We start from the raw sequence: 23,814 nt of genomic DNA, 5'->3' as shown, positions 1-23,814 counted from the left end.
CCCAAGAACTGTAGAAATAAGTACCAGGAGGTTGACTCCATGGCTTCGAGGCTGGCCTCACGTTCCGGGGAAAGGTCAACTCAGAGAAGCGATCACCAACTACATTGTAGTCGAAGGCCATGTGGGGGAAGGGAGTTGCGGGCTGAATGAGGGCTAGAGACTGAGCACAGCGGCCACTGAACACCTTTATTGCAAACCACAACAGCTAATTAGAGAGAGAACAGAAGGGAATGCCTTGCCACAGTGGCAGGGTGGGGTGGGGGGGAGATGGGATTGGGGAGGGTGGGAGGGACGCTGGGTTTACGGGTGGTGGAGAATGGGCACTGGTGAAGGGATGGGTTCCCGAACTTTGTATGAGGGAAGTATAAGCACAAAAGTGTATAAATCTGTAACTGTACCCTCACGGTGATTCTCTAATTAAAAATAAATAAAATTTAAAAAAAAATAGTCTAAAGCAGAAACCCTTTATGCTTTTTTTTTTTTTGAGGGTGTGGTGGCTAATATTCAGCAATGCTCAGGGCTTCCTCCTGGACCTGCACTCAGGGTTCACTCTAGTGAGGTTCAGGGACTTGCTGTACTTTCTTTTTGGCCCTGGATTTCTCTTCTTTTTATTTTTTCTTTCTTTCTGGGTCACACCCTGTGGTACTCAGGGGTTACTCATGGCTCTGTACTCAAGAATTATTCGAATTACTTCTGGTGGTACCTGGGGGACCAAATGAGATGCCTGAGATTGAACCCAGGCTGGGCGCGTGCAAGGCAAGTGTTTATCTGCTGCACTATTGCTCCAGCCCCTAGATATTTTATTTTTAAAAACAAACATAAGCACATACAATACTTGGAAAAATGTCACTGTCATCCCATTGCTCATCGATTTGCTCAAGCGGGCACCAGTAACATCTCCATTGTGAGACTTTGTTACTGTTTTTGGCATATTGAATATGCCATGGGTAGCTTGTCAGGCTCTCCTGTGCAGGCAACATACTCTCAGTAGCTTGCCGGGCTCTCCGAGAGGGGCGGACGAATCAAACCCGGCTCAGCCTTCGTTGCAAGGCCCTACCCGCTGTGCTATCGCTCCAGCCCTGGAAAAATACTATGGAAAAAAAATGAAAACAACCAATCATGGCACTGACCTCATTTTATAAAAATTGAAACTCAGTAATCTATGACCCATCCATCTGTTTTTACCAATGAGCAATTATCACTAGATAATGAGCAAAAAGGGTAGGAACTTCCTCTAAAGTGCTTAGAACACAGTGATAGCTCACCAATTAAAAGGAAATTCCCATTTCAAAGCCTAAGCTTAGAATTCTATTTTAATCAATGAAGAATTATGTAAGTTTTTCCAACGTCTTAGGTTGACCAGTAATTGTGTCTTTTGAAAGTCCAACACAGGAGATCAGTGAGACAGCTCCAAAGACTTGAGTTCGTGCTTGGCCTGCATAGGACCCAGCACTGCTAGGGAAGCCCCAAAACACCAAAACCAATTCTAACATAGAATATAATCAATAGAGTCAAATTAATTTGAGTACATATCATTAAAATACATGGTTTGGTTTTGGCCGGGGGTGGGGGGAGATCAGTCACGTTCAGCAATGCTCTAGAGCTACTCCTGGCCTAATGCTCAAAGATCATTCCTGCTGGTGTTCATATGTGATGCTGGGGATCAAACAGGGGTTGGCAACATGCAAAGCAAGTACCTTATCTCCTGCACTGTCCCACTCAAAATACACCTTTAACAAACCTAAAAGAATTGCTTTTTTGCTTCATTCTCTTCCCAATGAAACTTCTAAAAACAAAGTTGAAAACCTATCTTTTTTTTGCTTTTTGGGTCACACCTGGAGATGCACAGGGATTAGTCCTGGTTCTGCACTCAGGAATTACTCCTGGCGGTGCTCAGGGAATCATATGGGATGCTGGGAATTGAACCCAGGTCGGCAAGGCAAGGCAAGGCACTGTGCTATCGCTCCAGCCCTTGAAAAACTATCTTGGCAAAAAACTTGTGGTATACTTATTCACTTGTTGCGTTAAAGTTATTTAAAAAATCTAATGGCAGGCCAGAGAGATAGTATAGGAACTAAGACTCTTGTCTAGTATGCAACCAACCTTGGTTCAGTCCCTGGCACCCCATATGGTCCCTCAAGCACCATCAGGAGTGACTCCTGACACAGAGTTAGGAGTAAGCCCTGATTAGTCAACTGTGGCTCAAAAAAACAAAACAAAAACCAAGAGGTAATATAATATTCAGAGAGAACAGTAGCAACCAAATACATACAACCCCCTTGGTTATTAACAGAAATAAACAAAGGGAAGAAAAACAGAAAAACATTTTCTATAATTTTAATAAAATAAAACATGCCCTTCCACTAGCATTACTATTACTTAGCATAAACTAGTATTTAAAAAAAATAATAAAACCCCGCCCTCGGCCCAGATAAATCCGGAGCCGCTGAGCGCGAATCGGACCCTTTGCGCCTAAAGACTTTGATTCCAAAGATGTAACACATTCGGGCATCCAGCGCAGCATCTGATAGCGATGCACTGGGACACCGAACTGGGCTACAACTCTGTGGGGCCGGGGGTGGATTTTTTTTCCTCCCCACCCTGTCTTCCTGCACGGAAAGCGGCGGGCTGGCGGCACCCATGTGGCAGGCGCCATCTTCTGTGACTCCAAACCCACAGGTATTCGGATTTTACTTTAGGGGCTCCCAGGAACTCATGGGAAGGGGGCGTAACCGGCACACCCTCGGCCCAGATAAATCCGGAGTCGCTGAGCGCGAATCAGACACTCTGCGCCTAAAGACTTTGAATTCAGAGACTTCTTACAGCAACGCACTGGGACTGTGAGCTGGGCTATGTAATTTCTGGCAGAATTTTCCCTGGACTTTATACAGAAATCCAAAACCGCGCGGACACGGGTTCAGTCCCTGGCGGGAGCGTCCACGCGACTTAACATTTATAATTGTCAGCAATGTGAAACGGTTCCATTTGAACAGGTCTGACTTGGGGGGGGAAACTCCAAATAATAACAGTAAGTTTTTGTTGAAATATTGAAGGTTTTTAATGTAGCAGCCACCTCTGGACTGTGAACTATGCAAAAGCCCCACGCTGGCCGACGAGGCGTGGCGTACACCATACTATGAGGCGCAGGAAGGGGGATAAGGGGGAAAAAGAAAAAAAAAAAAAGGGAAAAGGAAAAAGAAAAAAAAAAAGAGAGAGAGAGAGTTATGTACTTGTAGCAGTGGGGCTACATATCTCTTCATTTCCAGCAATGAAAAACTAACTATCAAATGTAGTAGGTCTGTCTCTCTTGGTTGGAAACTCCAACAACTATAGTGAGTTTTGTGTTGAATTATGGAATGTAATCAAGGTAAAGAAAAAATGGGATGAACCGAGAGCCGCGGCACGAGAAGCAGAGCCTCCCGCCTACTGACTGTGATCCTGAGGTCTCCTAACCCATTTTGGCACCAGAGCGGATGCATGAGCCATGCATTTTGACTGTGAACTGAGCTACAACCCTGTGCAGCCCGGGGAGGGATTTTTTTCCCTCTCCACCCCATTTTTCTGAGCGAAAATGGTGGCAGCGGCAGCAGCCACGCGGTGAGAGCCACCCTCTAAGACCCCTCCACCAGGAGGTAGGACTTTCTTTAGTGACGTAGCCTGTAGGTGGTCCTGGGAGGGGAGGTGTTCCCGGCGCGCCTTCCGCCCAGAGATGAACCGAGAGCCGCGGCACGAGAAGCAGAGCCTCCGCGCCTATTGACTGTGATCCTGAGGTCTCCTAACCCATTCTGGCACCAGAGCGGATTCTTGCAGCCATCCATTTTGACTGTGAACTGAGCTAAAATATTAGAAACCCAAAACTCAAAGTCTTCACTCTTACCAATGAAGAGAAATTATTAGATGATGCCTATTCGGCAGGCCTGATTGTTGGGGAAAATTTCCAATCAATAATAGTGAGTTCTGTATGGAAATATGAAATGTACTCAATATATATAGAGAATAATGGGAATATCATTAGCTACTTAGATGGGGGGTGGGGTGGGAGGGGGGGTGTATTGGGGTTCTTGGTGGTGGAACGGGTGCACTGGTGAAGGGATGGTGGTTTAATCAGTATTTGACTGTGACTTAAACCTGAAAGCTTTGTATTTTTTTCTTGTTTTCACGGTGGTTCAATAAAATATTTCTTAAAAAAAAAAAAGAAAAAATGAAGTGAAATTCATTAGTTATACAGTAGGGGGTAGGGGGTGGGGGCGGGGGGTATACTGGAGTTTCTGGTGGTGGAATGTGGGCACTGGTGAAGGGATGGGTGTTTGAATATTGTATAACTGACATATAAACCTGAGAACTTTGTAACTTTCCACATGGTGATTTAATAAAAATTAAAAAAAAAAAAAACCCTTCCCTGTAAGATGAAGCACATGACAAAGTTGCCACTCTTCACCACTTCTATTCAATACAGTACTGGCAGTACATGCCATACCAATTAGGCACGAAAAAGATATCAAGGGCATCCAGATAGGAAAGCAAGAAGTCAAGCTCTCACTATCTGTGGATGGTGACTTTATTTAGAAAATTCCCCAAGACTCTACAAAAAAAGCTCCTAGAAACAAAAGATTTGTATAGCAAAGTAGCAGACTACAAAATCAATATGCAAAAGTCTATGGCTTTCCTGTATGCAAATAGTTAAAGAGAGAGGTGTTTAAAAAAATCCCCATTCACATTTGTGCCTCAGAAAATAAAGTACCTTGCAATCAACTTAACAGGTGAAACAAAGAAAACAACAGACTACTATTTCAAGAAATGAGAGTAGACAAAGAAATGTAAACATATCCATTTTTCATGGACTGGGATGATTATTATCATTAAAATGGCAACACTGGAGTATATTTTCGGAGCCAGTGCATCAGCAGCCTGATGGTGCCTTCAGGCTTCCTGATACCCCCAAATTGCCGCTGTGCCTTTGGCTGAACCCCAACAACTTGGGACCAAGTTTACCAAGAAATTAAACAGCCAAAACTTAGGTATGTGGGAGCTATGCCCACAAACCACCTCTGGCTCAGCTATACAAGCTCATTTATTGGCCTTATTTCAGAGATCCATAGATAAATAACTGAAAGAGATCAAAAGCCACAGTTAATCTCAGACCCTCAAACAGCTGAATAGACCGGGGTAAACTGGAGGGGGGTGGGTTGGCCTGCTGGCCTGCCCAAGCAGAGCCCCCAGCAGCCATTTGTTTCCACAATCCAAAATCGCTGCTATACCCCTTGCCTGACTCCACTGTCTCAGGACGAATCTCACCAAGATAAAATCTGCTGAAAATTTTAGTATATGGGGGTTTTGTGACTGAAATCTCCAGGCTTTCTCGGTGTCAGGTTTGGCTATCTTCCTCTCCCCCCAGCTGTACTTCTGGAAGCCTCATCAGTCACATCCATATCCCAAAGCAGCCACCAAATTGAAAAGTTACTCCAGCCTTACCATACCCAATGCCCTGAACACCATGACCTCTTAGCACCTGTATTGCAAACCATAATGCATAAAAGGAAAAGGAGAAAGGGAGCAAGAAGGAAAGTGCCTTCAATAGAGGGAGACTGAGGGTAGGAAGTGGGGGGATGGTAGGGGGGAAATGAGGGAAATGTGCACTGATGGAGGGATGAGTGCCGGGTCATTGTATGACTGAAACTCAATTATGAACAGCTTTGTAATGGTCTATCTCATGGATATCCAATTAAAAAAAATTTAAGAAAAAAAAGTAATGTGGAGTTCATGCCCAGTTCAATCAGTTTAATCAATGGCTGAATAAATAGCAGTACTTCCTACATTAATAAATAAAATAAAATGGCAATATTCCTGAAGGCATCATATAAATTCAATGCAGTCCCCATGACATTTTTCAAAGAAATAGATCAAACACTGAAATTCATACAAAATAATCCCCCTCCCCCCAAGTAGCTAAAACAATCCTTGGGAAAAAAGAATATGGGAGGCATCACTTTCCCCATCGACAAACTGTACTACAAAGCATTAGCAATTAAAACAGCATGGTACTAAAATTAAGACAGACTCTCAGATCAATGGAATAGAGCTGAAAATCCTGAGACAGACTATGAGGAATATGATCAGTTAATCTTCAATAAAGGAGAAAAATAGGAAGTGGAACAGAAAAGTCTCTTTAACAAGTGGTGCTGGGAAAAGTGGTCAGCTATGTGCAAGGAAGCCAGACACAAAGTCAAATCAAAATGAATTAAAGACATTGATATTAGACCTAAAACCACAAGTTATACAGAGGAAAGTGCAGGCAGAATTGTCTGACATTGAAGCTAAAGGCATCCTCACGGATGAAATACCACTGATCAAGCAAGTGAAAGCCAAGATAAGCAAATGAGACTACATTAAATTAAGAAGCTTCTGCACGTCAAATAAAATGACCAGGATACAAACATAGCCCACAGAGTGGGATAAATTATTTGCCCAACACTCATTTGATAAGGGGTTAATATCAAAGATATATAAGACACTGGTAGAACTTCACAAGAAAAAAATTAATCCCTATCAAAATATGGGGAGAAGAGATGAATAGAAACTTCCTCAAAAAATACAAATGGCCATGGGGCTGGAGTGATAGTACAGCGGATAGGGCATTTGCCTTGCACTCGGCCGACCCGGGTTCAATTCCCAGCATCACATATGGTCCCCCAAGCACCGCCAGGAGTGATTCCTGAGCGCATGAGCCAGGAGTAACCCCTGAGCATTGCCAAGTGTGACCCAAAAACGAAAAAAAAAAAATGGCCAAAGCATATGAAAAATTGCTCTGCATCACTAATTATCAAGAAGATGCAAATCAAAACAATGATACATCATCTCATATCACAGAGACTGGCACACATCAAAAAGAACAAGAACAAAACCTGAAAACATACAATCTTTTAATGGAAAACTAATTATCAAATGCTTCCTTAATAGGGTTATCTTGTTTGGGGGTATAACTCCCACAACAATAGTGAGTTTTGTGTTGAAATATGGAACGCAATCAAGGTGAAGAGAAAATTAAGTGAAATTCATCAGTTATACAGTTGGGGTGGGGGGCGGGGGGTATACCGAAGATTTTGGTGGTGGAATATGGGCACTGGTGAAGGGATGGTGTTTGAATACGGTATAACTGAGACATAAACCTGAGAACTCTATAACTTTCCACATGGTGATAAAATAAAAAAAATAAAAATAAAATAATAAAAAAAAAAAAGAACAAGAACATCCAGTATTGGCACAGATGTGGGGAGAAAGAGACTCATACACTGCTGGTGGGAATGTCAACTGGTCCAACCTTTCTGGAAAACAGTATGAACATTCCTAAAAAATCTAGGAATTGAGCTTTCATTGGACCCAGCAATTCCACTTCTTGGAATATACAGTAAGGGCCCTAAAACAGAATGGGGGAAAAGACATTTGCACCCCTATGTTCTTTGCAGCACTACAATAGCCAAAATCTGGAAATAACCCAAGTGTTCAAGAATAGATGACTAGATAAAGAAACTATGGTATATATACACAATGGAATATTAGTCATAAGAAAATATAAAGTAATGAAATTTGCTGCTACCTGGAGGGACCTAGACAGTATCATGCTGAGTGAAGCTATTCAGAGGGAGAGAGACTAACACAGATACTAACACAAAAAATTTCTCATATTTGGGATTATAAAGATACATCAAGGTAGAATAATAAATACCTGCAGACAATGGAAACAAACATGAGAACCGGTATTCAGCAGGTAACACACCACCTGAGGGAGCTGTGAAACAGGACATGGAAGAGCAAACTCTTTGGCGAAGGAACATTAAACTGGCAGGAGGTGGTGCTGAAAGGTGGTACAGTGTTGTGTATGAAACCCTATCAATAGCAGTACTGTAGACCACATTACAAAAAGTTATTATTGAAAAAAAAAACCCTCTTAGAAGCAGACTTGTGGGAGGAAAGCAAAGGGTGGTGAGGGTCCTTAGTGAAGGGAAGTAGATGCTAGTGAAGGGATAAGTGTAATACTGTATGCCTGAAACCCAATCACAAATAACTTTGTAATAAATGATTTAAAATCCAAGTTAAGGGGCTGGAGCAATAGCACAGATGGTAGGGCATTTGCCTTGCATGCAGCCGACCCAGGTTCAATTCCCAGCATCCTGAGCACCACCAGAAGTAATTCCTGAGTGCATGAGCCAGAAGTAACCCCTGTGCATTGCCGGGTGTGACCAAGGAAGGAAGGAAGGAAGGAAGGAAGGAAGGAAGGAAGGAAGGAAGGGAGGGAGGGAGGGAGGGAGGCTGGAGTGATAGCACAGTGGGTAGGGCGTTGGCCTTGCATGCGGAGACCGGGGTTAAAATCCCAGCATTCCATATGGTCCCCTGAGCACTGCCAGGGGAGATTCCTGAGTGCATGAACCAGGAGTGACCCCTGTGCATTGCTAGGTGTGACCCCCCCAAAAAAAAAGGAAGGAAGGAAGGAAGGAAGGAAGGAAGGAAGGAAGGAAGGAAGGAAGGAAGGAAGGAAGGAAGGAAGGAAGGAAAGAAGGAAGGAAATCACAGTTAAGGGGCTGGAATGATAGCACAGCAGGTAGGGCGGTTGCCTGGCATGCAGCTGACCTGGGTTCGATTCCCAGCATCCCATATGGTCCCCTGAGCACAGCCAGGGGTAATTCCTGAGTGCAGAGCCAGGAGTGACCCCTGAGCAACGCTGGGTGTGACCCAAAAAGAAAAAAATATCACAGTTAAGATTTTTTTTTGGGGGGGCGCCTTTTTTTTGGGTTATACCTGGTTCAGGGTCTACTCCTGGCTCTGAACTCAAGAATTATTTTGCTTCAGGGACCAGATGGGATGCCATGAAAAGAACCAGTTTGGCAGCATGCAAGGCAAACACCCTACCTGCTGTACTATCGCTCTGGCCCCAGTTATAGTCAGATTTTTAACATTTTGTTTGCTTGTTTTGGGGCCACACCTTGGCAGTACTCAATGCCTGACAAAAAACTGAAACCAAACCCAAAGCACCTTATTAAAAGGGAACCAAGGCCCAGGGTTAGCTCAGTTGTAGACCTTGGGCATGAGGTCTGGGTTTGACCCCTGGTACTGCTCCACCTATTGACAGTGATCTCAATAGCACAACTGTACAATTTCAGTGAACCACAACCAAGTGAATAGTTTTGTCTAATTTTATGTTTATCAGTCTCTATTTAGATCAGTGTTTCCCATAGTGAGCATTACTCCCCCCTCCAAAATCCTATCATTAAAGGAATACAAGGAAGGAAAATTTTTAATTTTAAAAAATGGAAATGCACCACTAGTGATTTAAGGAAATAAAAGTATGGCAAGTCTAAGAAATAGTGAGAGTAGACTGCATAACGGAATAAAACTTCCTTAAATTGTTCAGTCAAGATTCCTGGAATTTCATTTTGCTTTTGGTCTTAAAGAAAAATTAAGGGTTGGGGAGATAGCTCAACAAGGTGGAGCCATGCTGTGCATGCAAAAACTCTGGGGGCTGGAGAGATAGCACAGTGGGTAGGGCGTTTGCCTTGCACGCAGCCAACCCAGGTTCAAATCCCAGCAACACATATAGTCCCCTGAGCACCACCAGGAGTAATTCCTGAGTGCAGAGCCAGGAGTAACCCCTGTGCATCGCTGGGTGTGACCCAAAAAAAGAAAAAGAAAAAAAAAAACAAAAAAAACTCTGGGTATGAGCCCTGGAACTTCATGGTCCCCCTAAACACTGAGCTTAGAGTAGCCCTGGAGCACTGCTGAAAGGAGGATGGAAGTAAAATTTTATGAAAGGGGGTACTGTGATCTAAATTAGTTTTCCAAACTTATTTCACTTATTTCCCCTTTCCTGGGGCAGGGGAAATTACTCAATACCTTGAACATCTACCGTAAGAGAACAGAAAGAGACTCTCAATTGCATCCAGGGCAACTGCTACACCCTTATAGTTCTAGCACCCCCGGAAGATAGGAGGGGGGAGTAATGCCCACTATAGGAAACATTGATCTAAATAAAGACTGATAAACATAAAATTAGATAAAACTATTCACTGGAAGACCAAACACTTTTCTGTTTAGTCATGTAATCCACACTTAAAAAAATTAGTATTTACTGCAGGGAAATTACATGAAGCTGACAGGGCAGTAGGCATGAAAAAACACCCATCTAATAGATGACTATTAATTTTAACAAAGCATTCATTCCTTTGCAGGTGAGAAGTTTGCTTATTTCAAACATTTAATGGTGTCAGCTAGGTTAGGTGAAATAGGAGAGGGTGAGGAAATAAGCAAACTACCAATTATTCAGCAAGGCGTGAATCTTAACTCAAGTGCTCAAAACGAATTGACTCATTGAGAGGCAGGAGAATTTCAGGATCTGGGAATGTTCATTTTTATTAACACCTTTTTGTATCTGACAAAAACTGAGACTACATTTCTAATACATAAAGAACTGTTCAAAATACAAATTTAGGGGATGCTCCTGCTGCCAGCTGCACGCAGGAGTTTAAGGACCACTTCCAGGACTTTGTAAGCTGGAAGCCTGGATTCAAATTCAAGCATCACAGTCACCTGAGCATTGCTAGGAGCAACACTTCCCAAACCACCCCGGGTGAGGCCTCAAAATCAAAGGGGGTGGGGGGAGGGGGAACTTATCCAGTCTAACTCCAGTTTGATAAGAACTAAAATACAATCAGGGTTCGAGCAACAGTGAAGTGAGCAAGATGTTTGTCTTGACCATGGCCGGACCCAGGTTCAATCTTGGCATCCCACAGGGTCCCTGAGCACTAAGAGAAATAATTCCTGGGGCTGGAGTGATAGCACAGTGGGTAGGGCGTTTGCCTTGCACGCGGCCGACCCGTGTTCGAATCCCAGCATCCCATATGGTCCCCTGAGCACCGCCAGGAGTAATTCCTGAGTGCAGAGTCAGGAGTAACCCCTGTGCATTGCCGGGTGTGACCCAAAAAGAAAACAAAAAACAAACAAACAAAAACCACCCAAAACCAAAGAAATAATTCCTGAGTACAGAGCCAGGAATAACCCTTGAACATGGCCGATTGTGGCCCCCAAACCAATAAATAAATAATAAAATATAAAAAGCTGGGAATTTGGAAAGATGAAAAAATAAACATTTTTTTTGGGTGGGGCTCACACCTGGCTGTGCTGGGGGAATGTGCAAACAAGCATCCTACCTGCTGTACTATCCCCCTGGACCCTCTTCTTTTTTTTTTCTTTTTAGGAGTGGCGTGGCACACTGGGCATTGCTCAGGACCCACTAGTCGCTTTGTGCTGAAGGATCACTTCTGGTGGCCCGGGGAGTGATATGAGGTGATAAGAATTGAACCCAGGTTGATGTGCAAGGCAAATGCCCTACCTACTGGACTATCTTTCTGGCCCCCCAATTTTTTTTTTTGGTTTTGTTTTGAGGCCACATTGGTGCTGCTCAGGGGTTACTCTTGGCTATGTACCAGGGGGGATCTTTGGGATACCTGGGATCGAACCCAAGTCAGCCATATGCAAGCTCCCTACCCATGTACTATTGCTCCGATCCCCTTTAAAAATTTATTTTTAAATTTAAGCAGCAGGAAAAATTAAGATAAAAACCTGAAGGAACAGTTAAAACAATAAAAATTATTGCCTAGGAAAAAATGTTTTGGAGACAGAAAAAACAGAGATAACAATTCTTCATTATACATTTTGTAGTACAATTTGGACTTTTAAATTTTCAGTTACTTGGTTTGGGGCAGGAGGGCTCAAGAGGCTGGAGCAAATTCTTTGAAGCAGGAGCTCTGGGCTGGATCCCCGGCATCACCTATGAGCACCACTGGTGTGGCTCCTGCCCGCCAAACCAAATAAAGAAATAACTCTGGTTTCCATCTTCATAAAAAGACTAAATTAATAAATTCGCATAGTCACTTTTTGGTAATCAGTTCATGGGATATATGTGGTTGGCGAATAGTAAAAGATGTCCTAGCGCCTGTAAATATATTAATTACATAAAAAAAGAGGGTGAATAAATCTGTAACTGCCCTTATCCTGGAGTACCCACATGAGTTCTATAAAATCACAAATGTCCTTATTAATGGAAGGGGGGAAAAAAGAGTCAAGAGACCTTTGAAGTGGAGCACACTGTGTAGATGAAGGGGCCACATGCCAAAATAGTTAGGTGACCCCAGAAGATGGAAAAAGAAAGGTTACAGTTCTCCCCTAGTTTCTAGAAAGAACACAGCTCCGCTGACGACCTCATTTTAACCCAGTGAGACCCATTTTAATCTTCTGCCCTCTTATAAGACAGTATGTGTTATTTCAAGCTACTAAGGAGCAGTAGGAAATAAATTTAACATAATTTCCCATGCAATGTGTTTCAAAAGCAAAAAAAAAAATGGTTTCTAGATAATCACTGTCATCCCATTGCTCATCGATTTGCTTGAGCGGACACCAATAATGCCTCCATCGTGAGACTTGTTGTTATCTTATTAAATAGCTAACTTTATAGTTCTAATAAAGATAGCTTCAATCATTTGATAATTGCATTCTAATCAGATACCAATACCCAAAGTTCTGAAAGATTAAAATCAAGTCCTTTCCATCTGAAATTAATTATACAAAATGTTAGTCATCCCAAATCTCAATTGCTAAAATAAATTTGAGACAAATAATATTTTTCTCTTAATCTGTGGAGGCAACGATAGATTACTTTAATGTCCTTTCTAGACTTTATTTTGATGAAAGCCATACCATAAATGGGTGTAAAGCAAGACCAAAGCTCAAATCCCTTCCATACATTTGCTTGGCCTAATACTGGCTGTAACAATTTAAAAATGAATACATTATAAGACATGAATTTTAACACCAATAACCTAAAATATAAGAAATAAATAAAAATACAGCATTTCTATATGTTAAGGAAGTTATCTACTCAAACTACTATAAGGTATTTTCTCATAGCAAACATAAATACACAAGATAATAAAAATTAAGGAATCAAAGCATATCTACCTAGCAACTGCTAAACTAAGCACGAATACTTTTTTGGTAATGGGAATTCACTGTTCTAAAGAAGTCTGTTTATTCCATCTTTAGTTTACTGTGATCTTTAATCTCTTTATTCTCAGTTGATTGTTGTACTCACCAAGGGTGCGCTGCTACTTATATTTTTAGTTTGTTTTCTTAATATTTTGATCACACCCAGCAGTGCTCAGAGCTGACTCCTAGCTGTGCACTCAAGGATCACTTATTGGTGGGCCTGAGGGATCCTTGATCAGTTTTGAGGATCGAATCTGGGTTGGTCGCATACAAGGCAAGAGCCCTACCCGCTGGACTATGTCACCCTGCACCAGGGTTACTTCTCATCCTCAGCATTAAGTTAAATTCTTCTCACAGATTAGACCTCAAAAAGGGACATAAAACATTAGGGCTGGGGAGAGAACTCAAAAGTGTATGATTTGCAGCACAAAGGAGGCCTGAATTTGATCCCTGGTACCATACAGTCCCCAAGCACTACTGGGTATGAACCACCCCCCCACCCCACCCCAAGCACATAGCCAGTAGTAACAGCCCTTGAGCACTGCAGTGTATGACCCCCAAATCCAAAAAAGGGTCTCACAAAACCCATGTTTGCCATGAGTTCTCTGTTTTTAGGTCAAACATCCCTATTTAACCATATGAAACTTATAGCTAAATTCCAGAGCTGAAATTTACTACACTATCACTGGCAAGTTATATATTGAAGTTACAGTTCTGTTATCAATAAAATGACTGTATTATGTTGTGTAAGTTAGAAATAATGTGCCCAAAGTCTTGGCATACAGTGCCTGCATGAAGCAGTCCTTGCCTAAATAGCAGTTATTAACAATATGGCAGGGACTCATCCCCACTTTATACACTGTTCTCTTCTGAATGAACTCTACTTTGTCTTTAACCCCAACGGACAACATTTCAAACTGAAAGCAGAATCCAGGAAGTGTATTATCTGCATAGGAGAGCACAGGGCCATCTCTTACTTTCCTCCTCCTAGATAATGTATTTCCACCAACGCAGTCTAAGATTAAATCTGTTTTCTTTCCTGGTCCTATCACACCACTGTTTCAGAGACACAATACTTTGAATAAAATGATTTTTTATACAGCCAAGAGGGAAGGGCATTTGCCTTGCACGCGGCCGACTCGGGTTCAATTCTTCTACCCCTCTCGGAGAGCAGCAAGCTACCGAGAGTATCTCGTCCCCACGGCAGAGCCTGGCAAGCTACCCAGGGCGTATTCGATATGCCAAAAACAGTAACAACAAGTCTCACTATGGAGATATTACTGGTGTCTGCTCGAGCAAATCCATGAGCAACAGGATGACAGTGACTAAAATTAAAACAAAAAAAATAAAATTAAAGCAAAATTTCTGGGCTGCAAAAAAACTCCTAATGAGTACAATTTTAACCTATTTCTAAAAAGAACTATAATATAATGCAGTATTTCTAAGTCAATGAATAAAAAACACTGCCTAACATACATGCTAAGTGCTTAATAAAAGCTGGCTTCTCATTAATTCAACATATCCCATATAAGTTCTCAAATATTCTCTCTTATTCAGTAACAAAAGCAGCCACAGAATACCAATTTCCTGATACTCTGATAGTTCATAAACATATGTAACTCCTTATAGTATTTTGTTTTTGTGTCACACCCAGTGGCGCTCAAGGCATATTCCTGTCTCTGGGATCACTTCTGGCAGGGACTGGGAAAGCAATGGAGTGCTTTTCTGAAGACAGAATCTGGGTCAGTCAAGTGCAAAGTAAATGTCCTATCCTCTGTATTACCTCTCCAGCACCAATTTACTTATACTCTTACAATGACCCCGAGTTTAAAAAAAAAGGGCAGAGTACTCCTGGCAGAACCAGAAAAGTACCGCAGGTTTTGCTGATACCAGAGCTCCTAAAGAGTAAGCCAGAGAAGCTCTCTGTTTTAGTGTTAAAAATGGGGACTGACATTTTCGACAGGTCTCACTGTTTGGGGGAAAACTCCAAATAATGACAGTGAGTTTTCTGTCGAAAATTGAATGTAATCAAAGTAAGGAGAGAGTAAAGTGAAAATCACCTGCCACACAGGCGGGGTGAGGGGGTATGCTGGGGTTCTTGGTGGTCGAACATGTGCACTGGTGAAGGGATGGGTGTTTGATCATTGTGTGACTGAGACTTGATCCTAAAAGACCTGTAACTGTTCTCACAGTGACTAAATTTAAAAAAAAAAAAAAAAAGGCGGGGGTGCTGGAGAGAGGACAGCAGGTAGAGCAACTGCCCAGCACACAGCCAACCCAGATTCAATCTCCGGTATCCCATGCTCACCCCATGCACTGTCATGAGTAAATTCTTGAGTGCAGAGTCAGGTATAACTCCTGAGCTTTGCTGGGTATGAACCTGCACCCTCCAAAAATAAATAAATAAATATTAAAACAGACATTTCAGGCCAGGGAGAAAGCTCAAAGGTCTACTTGGGTGATTTGCATGCAGAATCCCCAGTTCAATCCCCACATCCATCATCCTCACAGCAGTGTTGGGAGGGACCCACCCTCTCAGCACCTCGAGGTGTGATCCAGAAACCCTCCAAAATTTAAAACTAAAAGACCCTATTACATCCTTTGGGTGCTGGTTACCAATGTGTTTGCACTTTGTGAAAATTCATCAAGTATTTTTGTACCTTTACGCATGTGTGGTTAAGCAGGCAAATGTTAAAATCACATTAAGTGTATGCACATTAACATATCCTTATATCCAGCTGTCAAAACCTTGAGCATGAACAGCACTGCATCAGGCCCTTGCACTGAGCACAAAAAAAGGGTGGAGGGGCGCATGAAATAAAAAGAAACATGAGGGGCTGGAGAGATAGCACAGCAGGTAGGGCATTTGCCTTGCACGCGGCCAACCCGGGTTCGATTCCCAGCAGCATCCCATATGGTCCCCTGAGTGCAGAGCCAGGAGTAACCCCTGTGCATCGCCAGGTGTGACCCAAAAAGCAAAAAAAAAAAAAAAAAAAAAAAAAGAAATATGAACTAGCAAACATAAATTCAGATGTCTGAGAAGCATCGTTATTCTTGGTAGTTATAAATTCATTCATTCATTTAGGTTTTGAAGCCACACCAAGCGATGCTCAGGCACAACATGTGGTGCCAGGGATTAAAACAGAGCAGGCTGCATGCAAGGCAAATGTCTTAACCTCTGTACTGTCTCTCCAGCTCTATAAATTTATTTCCTACAACTATCTTTAAGTCTTTAAGTCCAACAGTACACACCTATGTCTAAATCTAAAGACAAGAAAAAATAAGCTAAAAATGTAAATATTCAATAATAACAAATAAATTTGAAATTACCTGAAGCTTAATCACTAACATCTAGGAGGAACACACCAAATACATATAAGCACCAAAGTATAAATTATAGCTGAATAGTATTTTAGTATTATTCAGGATGTGAGGGCAGGAGCAGGCAGAATTAGGCACTGAATCCAGGACCTGATACATACAAGGCAAACAAGCTTTCTACCACTGAGCTCCATCCTCAAATCAAATATAGTATTTTTACAACTAGAGCCATTTTTCTGGCCCAGAGATAGTACAGAGGATTGGGTAAGTACCTTGCACTCAGCAGACCTTGGTTGGATCCCTGGCACCCCCATATGGTCTCCTGAGCACAACCAGGTCTGATCCCTGAGCAACAGAGCCAAGACTAAACCCTGAGCACCTCAAGGTGTGGCAAAAAAAAAAAAAAAAGCCAAACCATGAACCATCTTCTGAAAGTTCGTATAGTTCTATATTGAAAGGAGACCATCCCCCCAAATGAAACCACTTCAGCATGTCAGTATAATTCTCTGTTTAGTAATATAAGTGTAATCAACAGCAATGCTAGCAGATATGTATCTGCATCAACAATTCCCTGAAAATGGGTCAAGACTAATTCCTTCAAAATCAACTCCAAATTTCCTTTTATAAAGCATGCCCTCGCCTGGACCAGGGAAAATGGGCCAGGAGGACTGGTAACTGGTTGGTCAATGGTGTGAGAGATGGAGGATAGTTAAGATACAGTAGGGATCATTATGACAATACCAGCTGGAAATGATCACTGTTGAAAGCAGGTATAGGGATATAGATAACTTCTCAATATCTGAATTGCAAACCATAATGGGAGAGGGGGAAGGAGTGAGGGGGAAGGGCAGAGAAGAGAGGGGGGGAGGGAGGGAGAGAGAGAGAGGGAAAGGAAGAGAAAGAGAGAGAGGGAGAGAGAGAGACAGATGCTTGCCACAGAGGCAGGAAGGGGTGGGAGGAAACCAGGGGACACTGGTGCTGGGGAATTACAATGGTGAAGAGATGGGAACTGGAACTTATATGATTGAAACGCAATCACAAACAATTTTGTAATGCTCTATCTCACGGTGATTGAATAAATTTTTTTAAAAAATCATACACCGGGCTGGAGCAATAGCACAGCGGGTAGGGCGTTTGCCTTGCACGTGGCCAACCCGGGTTCGAATCCCAGCATCCCATATGGTCCCCCGAACACCGCCAGGAGTAATTCCTGAGTGCATGAGTCAGGAGTGACCCCTGTACATCGTTGGGTGTGACCCAAAAACAAACAAAAAAAAAATCATACACCATAAAAAAAATATGCCTGGGGCCAGAGAGTTAATACGGTAGGGAAGGGTCCTTGCCTTGCATGATAAAAAATCCAGGCTTGATCCCTGGCACCCCCATGGTCCCAGAGTCCTGCTAGGGATAACTGCTGAGTGAATCCCTTCCAGTGCCCTTTCCATGGAAAGAAACCACATTTTACAGAAATGGCTGATTTCCTGCTGAGGAATGAACCTGGAATATCTCATGTCAGATAGCAAGGAAGTTATTAGTCATGTCAAAAACACTTAGGAGACAAACTGAAAAGGCTTCTACTTGGTAAAGATGTTACAATTTGAACAGCTAAGGGGGAAAATAAAAAATTTAAAAGCATGAGCACCTAACATTTTTAAAAAACTGACACTTTTTTGAGACTGCTAGAAACAACTATTTTGAAAATCAGTTAAGGAAAAACAGCATATTTTTCCTTTTCTGTTGAAACTGTGCCCCAAACCAAATAGCATAAAAGGAAAAGCATTCCTCTGGAATATAATTAGAATATCGCCAGTATCAGTTAAAAAAATAATAATCATTACATCAGCTACATGCAGGCCGTTCAATATCTCTACACTGTAGCAGTAGTAGTACTTATCCTATCATTTGGGATGAGGGACATCAGCATTATTCAGTAGCTACTCCTGGGTCAGTGCTTGGGGGTTGCTCCCAAGGGGCACTGAGGGGACCATGTGGTGCTGGGAGGTTGAACTCCATCCCCCCCACCCCACCAGTCTCCTATATGTAAAGCATGCACTCTTGTCTGCATTACTCTGGCCCCCATATCAATTGTTTTTTATGGGGACATTTAATTCAGTCATTTGGAGGGAAATCTCATAACACTCAATCTTCCAAATGTGAAAGAATCATTATATAGTTAAAAAAAAAAAAGACTAGTTTCAAAAATTTCTTGTGTAGACAAAACCAGTTTAGTCACCTAAGAAATGTTTCTGGGACCAGAGAGAGTACAGTGGGTAGGGCACCCACTTTGCTCTGCCTAACTGCTTTGTAAACTGCTTCCTAACACCATCCCTAGTCTCCTTCTGCATTCTGAGGGAGAGAAGTGCTCCCAGGTAAAAGTCTTTTAGCGTGCACACAATAAACTGGTACTAATTGCTTCAGGCATTTGGCTTGTTATTTCTGAACTTTTGGCCATAAGAATTCATAGCAGGGGATTTCTCCCACATTTTACTTTCCCAGTTATCTAAAGACGCTGTAGTTTTTCTAAAGTGTATAAAAAATATAAAATCTTTCCATTAGCTCTATGAATGTATTTACATATTTTTCTATCTATCTATCTACATATATATGATTTTGGGCCACAGCAGTGCTCAAGGTTCTAAGTTCAGAGATTATTCCTGGCAGGGCTCAGGGTATCATACGGGTTGCCAGGGATCAAACCTGGGTCAGCTGCAAGAAAGGTAAGTGCCCGGGGCTGGAGCAATAGCGCAGTAGGTAGGGCGTTTGCCTTGCACATGAACGACCCAGGTTCCATTCCCAGCATCCCATATGGTCCCCTGAGCACCACCAGGGGTAATTCCTGAGTGCAGAGCCAGGAGTAACCCCTGTGCATCGCCGGGTGTGACCCCCCCCCCAAAAAAAAAGTAAGTGCCCCAGTTCTTTATAATATACATTAAAGAAGTCCAAAACCGGAAACAGTAGGACAGGTTGCTCTGAGAACACCATCAGAACGCAGGGTTCCTATTCGCTTTTCCTCTCCTGTCATCAGAATCAGAGGGCACACTAAGGGGCCAGAGCGACAGTACAGTGATTAGGGCATTTGCCTTGCACCTGGCTGAGGTCAAATCGCCACGCGAGCACCACCAGGAGTGATCCGTGAGTGTAAAGCCAGGAGTAACTCCTGAGCATTATCAGGTGTGGCCCTCCCACTTTCCACAAAAGGCCAGGCCATAAACTTTTTTGGAAAAAGAAAAAACTAGTTTCAGAACTGAAGAGATATAAGAGGATAAGGAGCTTGCACTGTATGCAACTGCCCAGGTTCAATCCCAGACACCACATATAATCCTGGAGCACTGCAGGAGGATCTCTGAGCACAGAACCAGGAACAAACCCTGGGCACCACTGAGTATGGTCCAAAAACCAAAAATGGAATTTAGGGACTAGCACTGGCTAGGGATGTAGCTCAGGGGTAGAACACTTCCCTTGCCTGTGTGAGGCCCTGGGTCAGAGCTCTGGCGTTGACTGTACACCCTTCCCACTCACTCACAGCATTGGGTGTGGTCCCAATAACAAAAACAAAACAAGAAAATCAGTTTAATCTTGCTAAACTACAATTAGGCAACTTTGTTCCTCCCATTAGGAACCTTCAATGATTCCTCACTATAGAGAAAGGAGAACTACTTACAATGGCATTCAAGTCTGCCCCCTGGATAAGTCAACCCACTTTCTGGTCCTGAACTAGTACTGCCTACTTGCTATTTCCTAGATACACACATGCCTAGCCCCTTCGTTCCCCCTGCCTGGAATGACATCTACTTCCTTGATCCGCCACTTTAAACTGCAGTTGTCACTGGGCACTTAGTCTCTCTTTCAGACTATTACTATTAAGCTCTATTACTATTAGTAATAGCAAGTAGTACTATTCATTTACAGTGTTAACACAACATAAAATGATATCGTTTGTACTGATCTATCATTATCAGAAGCTTAATGGTAAATACATTTTCTCATATTTTTCATCTATTTTACGTTTATCTTCAAAAAATTAACCAAGTATATAGTTGAAATAGTGGGTTTAGTTATCAGGCTAACAACTACTGTGATAGGGATGATGGAAATACTGGGTTCCTAATTCCCAGTCAAAGTTACTCTCAAAGGAAAATGTTATTGGTGCTTTTAAGACTTATACTTACCCCACAGCAGAAGATAAAATGTAATATTTCTAATTCTTGTGGACTACTTACAAAGCCACAAAACAGTGATCTATTAGAAGTCTTTGCAAGACAAAAATACCAAGGTGGTTCATACATTACAACAAAGGCAGCAACACTTGACTCACTCCAGTTTTCATAATTCTTATGCTGCTTCTAGACCCTTCTTTCCCTTCAAGCAAGAATCTTATGTACCAACAGTCTTTTCACAACTAAGTAATAATGACCCATGAAGAAAGGTAGTTTTTAATGCTTCAGTGCTGCTTTATTATTCCTTTTAAAGAATACTGTATCTGAGAGTTTAACAGGAAAGGAGGGAACTGTAATTATCAACGCAGTTTTCTCTGAAGTGACTGAAAGCGAGCCTTCCTTCCCTACACGGTACTGGTTCCTTCAGGTGTCCTACTACTAAACAAACATGAGGAGTTTAGATCACTAAATCTTAATCCAGAGACATCAAATTTCACAAAATCAACACTCTCTTTTGATATAAACAGAAACTTAGTATGGTTTCTAGGTGCTTATATAGCATATAGAATCTAGGCTACCTGTTCCCAAAGAAATGTTTCAACCCACCAAATGAAGATATAACTTATTTTCAAGAGGGATTCAAAGAAATTAAATTCAAAGAATTTAAAAACAAAAAAAAGGGTTTTTTTGTGTGTGTGTGTTTTGGGGTCATACCTACCAATACCCAAGGGCTCATGCCAGACAGGAAAGAGAATGTCACTCCTAGTGGTGTTTTGGGAGATGATGCCACAATGGGGATAGAACTTAGGCCTCCTGCAGAAATTTACCCACTTTTCAGTCACATAGCAAAAGCTAGGACTAAAAGAAGCTAGGACTAAGCAACTAAGAAGTTGTTTCTTTTCTATCCTTAGCCACTCTTCTGTTATACTGTTAATCTTAATAATCTTATACCTTAATCTTAATGAACACTGAAAAAATATATTCCAAGAATAAAAATTTAAGGTAAAGTGTAGTTCTATGCCTTATACTTATACCAGGGGTTTTAATATGAGTGCCAATGCAGGAAACTCTAAATTTAAGCCAGTGACCCTCGGGTCAAGCGATCTAAGCCCCATTAGCCATTACCAATTCCCCAAGCTAGCTCGCAAGGAGAGAGGGCGGAACTCACTGTCAATGAGTATTTCAAGGGCAAGCTTTTTAATTTAAAAAACAACGAACTTGGCATGAGCAAATGTTCGAGAACTGTCTGGACCTCTTACTCCTCTGCGCGACTTCAAGTCCGTTTGCTCGTACACAATTTTTGCAGGTATCACGCCCTTGGAACTACTCGGCCCGGAGCAGCAGGTAAAGGATGTACTCCGAGACACTCCTCTGGGAAAAGTGTCATAAATAAGCTGTTCTGGAATGTACGGGGGGGGAGGGGGGAGGGTGACCTAGCAACCACTTTCAAAGTTTCACTTGCGATCTCTCTCCTCGGCCATCCGCCCCACGAGACCCAAATATCAAACTAACGGGCTTTTCCACAGACAAGATCACGCGGCTGATCATACCCAGTGAATCACCCGACTTCAAACGGTCCACACAGCAGGCACACACAATACTACTACTGCTGCTGCTGCGAGCTACTGTCCAGAAACACTAAGAGCACTTCTGAACCTCGTCGTACCAACATGATCCGGAGAGCCGGTGGCGAGGGCTGCCTGAGACCATCCCGGGCCGCCGTCGGCCGGTGGGGCGCCGAGCGGCTGGAAGTTACGAGAACAGGGAGGCACCCTTTCTCCTCAGGGCCGCCGCACAAGCTCCCCGGGAACGTCCTTGCCGAATGCTTCCTCCTCCGACGCCAAAACGCCGCCAGGTGATTCGGCTTGGCGGTTCCCCGAAATGAATGGGGGGAGGGGGCTCGGCTTCCACCGGGAAGATGGGTTCACCGCGGCCGGATCGGACCTGCCGGGCCACGGGCGCCGGGAGGAGGCAGGCGAGGGGGCGAGGGCGGCCGAAGGCGAGACCGAGAGGGGCGAGAGGGCTCCTGCTCGTCCCCGGCCTCGGGGAGGAAACTCGAGCCGCGCGATCAAGCCAAATGGCCCGGCAACCCGGGCAGCCGAGACGCTCGAACTCGAAACCAAGGTTCCAGGGGGGCGGGGGGTGTAACCGAGAGGCCGGGCGGGTGGTGACAAATTCCCGTGGCCCCAAGAGCGGGGCTCCAGTCCCGGCGGGGTCGGGCCAGCCGCAGCGCCCAGGCCCGCTGCGGCTCACCTTTGAAGAAGCGCAGCGCCAGGCCGTAGAGCTCCTCCAGGCCGAAGCCCCAGCGCTGCTGCAGCCGCCGCGCCTCCTCCGCCGCGCCCCCCGCCGCCGCCTCCCCGGGCTCCGGTGGCTCCCCTCCGGCGCCCGGGCCCCGGCCGGCCCCAGGAGGCGAAGGCGGAGGCAGCGGCGGCGGCAGCAGCGGGGCACCCTCCGCGCCGGGCCGCTCCTCCGGGTCTGGGCTCAGCGTGAGGCCATCGACGGAAACCTCCAGTCGCTCCGCGTTCAGCACCGCCGCCATCTCCGGCTGCTGCGCCTCCTCGGCGGGGACAGGAGGCGGCCACGTATCGACTTCCTGCTGACCTCTGACCTCCACTCACCCCGACCGGAACTTCCGGCGCCGCGGAGGAGCGCGGGGGAAAGGGCTGAGGGCGCCGCCCCTCGGCGACCACCCGTCACGCTCTCGCCTGCGCCCAGTGTGTTTCCTCCCCGGGCGCGTGCCGAGCCTCGGTTCCCCGCTCGCCGCCGGTTCGGTTTGGGTTTCGGTGTCGCCCGGAGCGGGGCCGAGTAGCCGGTGCTGAGTCTGGCGAGCGCACCTCGCCCCAGGTCGGCCACTGCCCACTAGATTTTTTTCCTTAAGTTTCCCCGCGGCGGCAGCGTGGGAAACTCAGGGCAAGTGCCTCTTTTTGTTTTTAAGGAGGAAGGGAGGGTGCAGAGAAGTTCAGTGGCTTCTCTCCAGGTGGTTGATCGAGAGAATGGTGGTTGGATAGGAAGGGGATAGGGTTTTTCGAGAATTGAGGCTCGTTCAATGAGTGAAACCCTAAGAAAAAGTGGTTCCAAGTAGGAAGATAGGAGAGTGATAACCTGATTGCAGACAGAAAGGTTACGTTTTTGAAAATAAACAAACTCTACAAACTTCACACGCCTAATCATAAAATTGTAATTGCATGGCACTTATTCAAACTGTCCAAAAGTCCAGAAACTGTTTGATTTGGAGGCATGCCCAGCAGCGTACCAGGCTCTGTGGACCTTGCCATGAGCTGGGAGATAACCCGACTTCCTGCAT

At 43.9% G+C, this 23,814-nt stretch overlaps 1 protein-coding gene across 1 annotated transcript in view; it reads right to left on the bottom strand.

Moving 5' to 3' along the window:
• ACBD3 (acyl-CoA binding domain containing 3) overlaps positions 1–23,112 on the bottom strand; it is a 44,557-nt gene extending 21,445 nt beyond the window's left edge. The window contains exon 1 of the mRNA XM_004605426.2: positions 22,764–23,112. Coding sequence (XP_004605483.1) covers positions 22,764–23,049 — 286 coding nt within the window. The 5' untranslated portion in view covers positions 23,050–23,112. The remainder of the gene's footprint in view (positions 1–22,763) is intronic.
• Between the last annotated feature and the right edge of the window lie 702 nt (positions 23,113–23,814).

Source organism: Sorex araneus, chromosome 9 (genome assembly GCF_027595985.1).
Source record: "Sorex araneus isolate mSorAra2 chromosome 9, mSorAra2.pri, whole genome shotgun sequence".
NCBI classification, from domain to species: domain Eukaryota; kingdom Metazoa; phylum Chordata; class Mammalia; order Eulipotyphla; family Soricidae; genus Sorex; species Sorex araneus.
The sequence above is the reverse complement of the archived record's forward strand: the minus strand, read 5'-3'. Positions and strand labels throughout refer to the sequence as shown.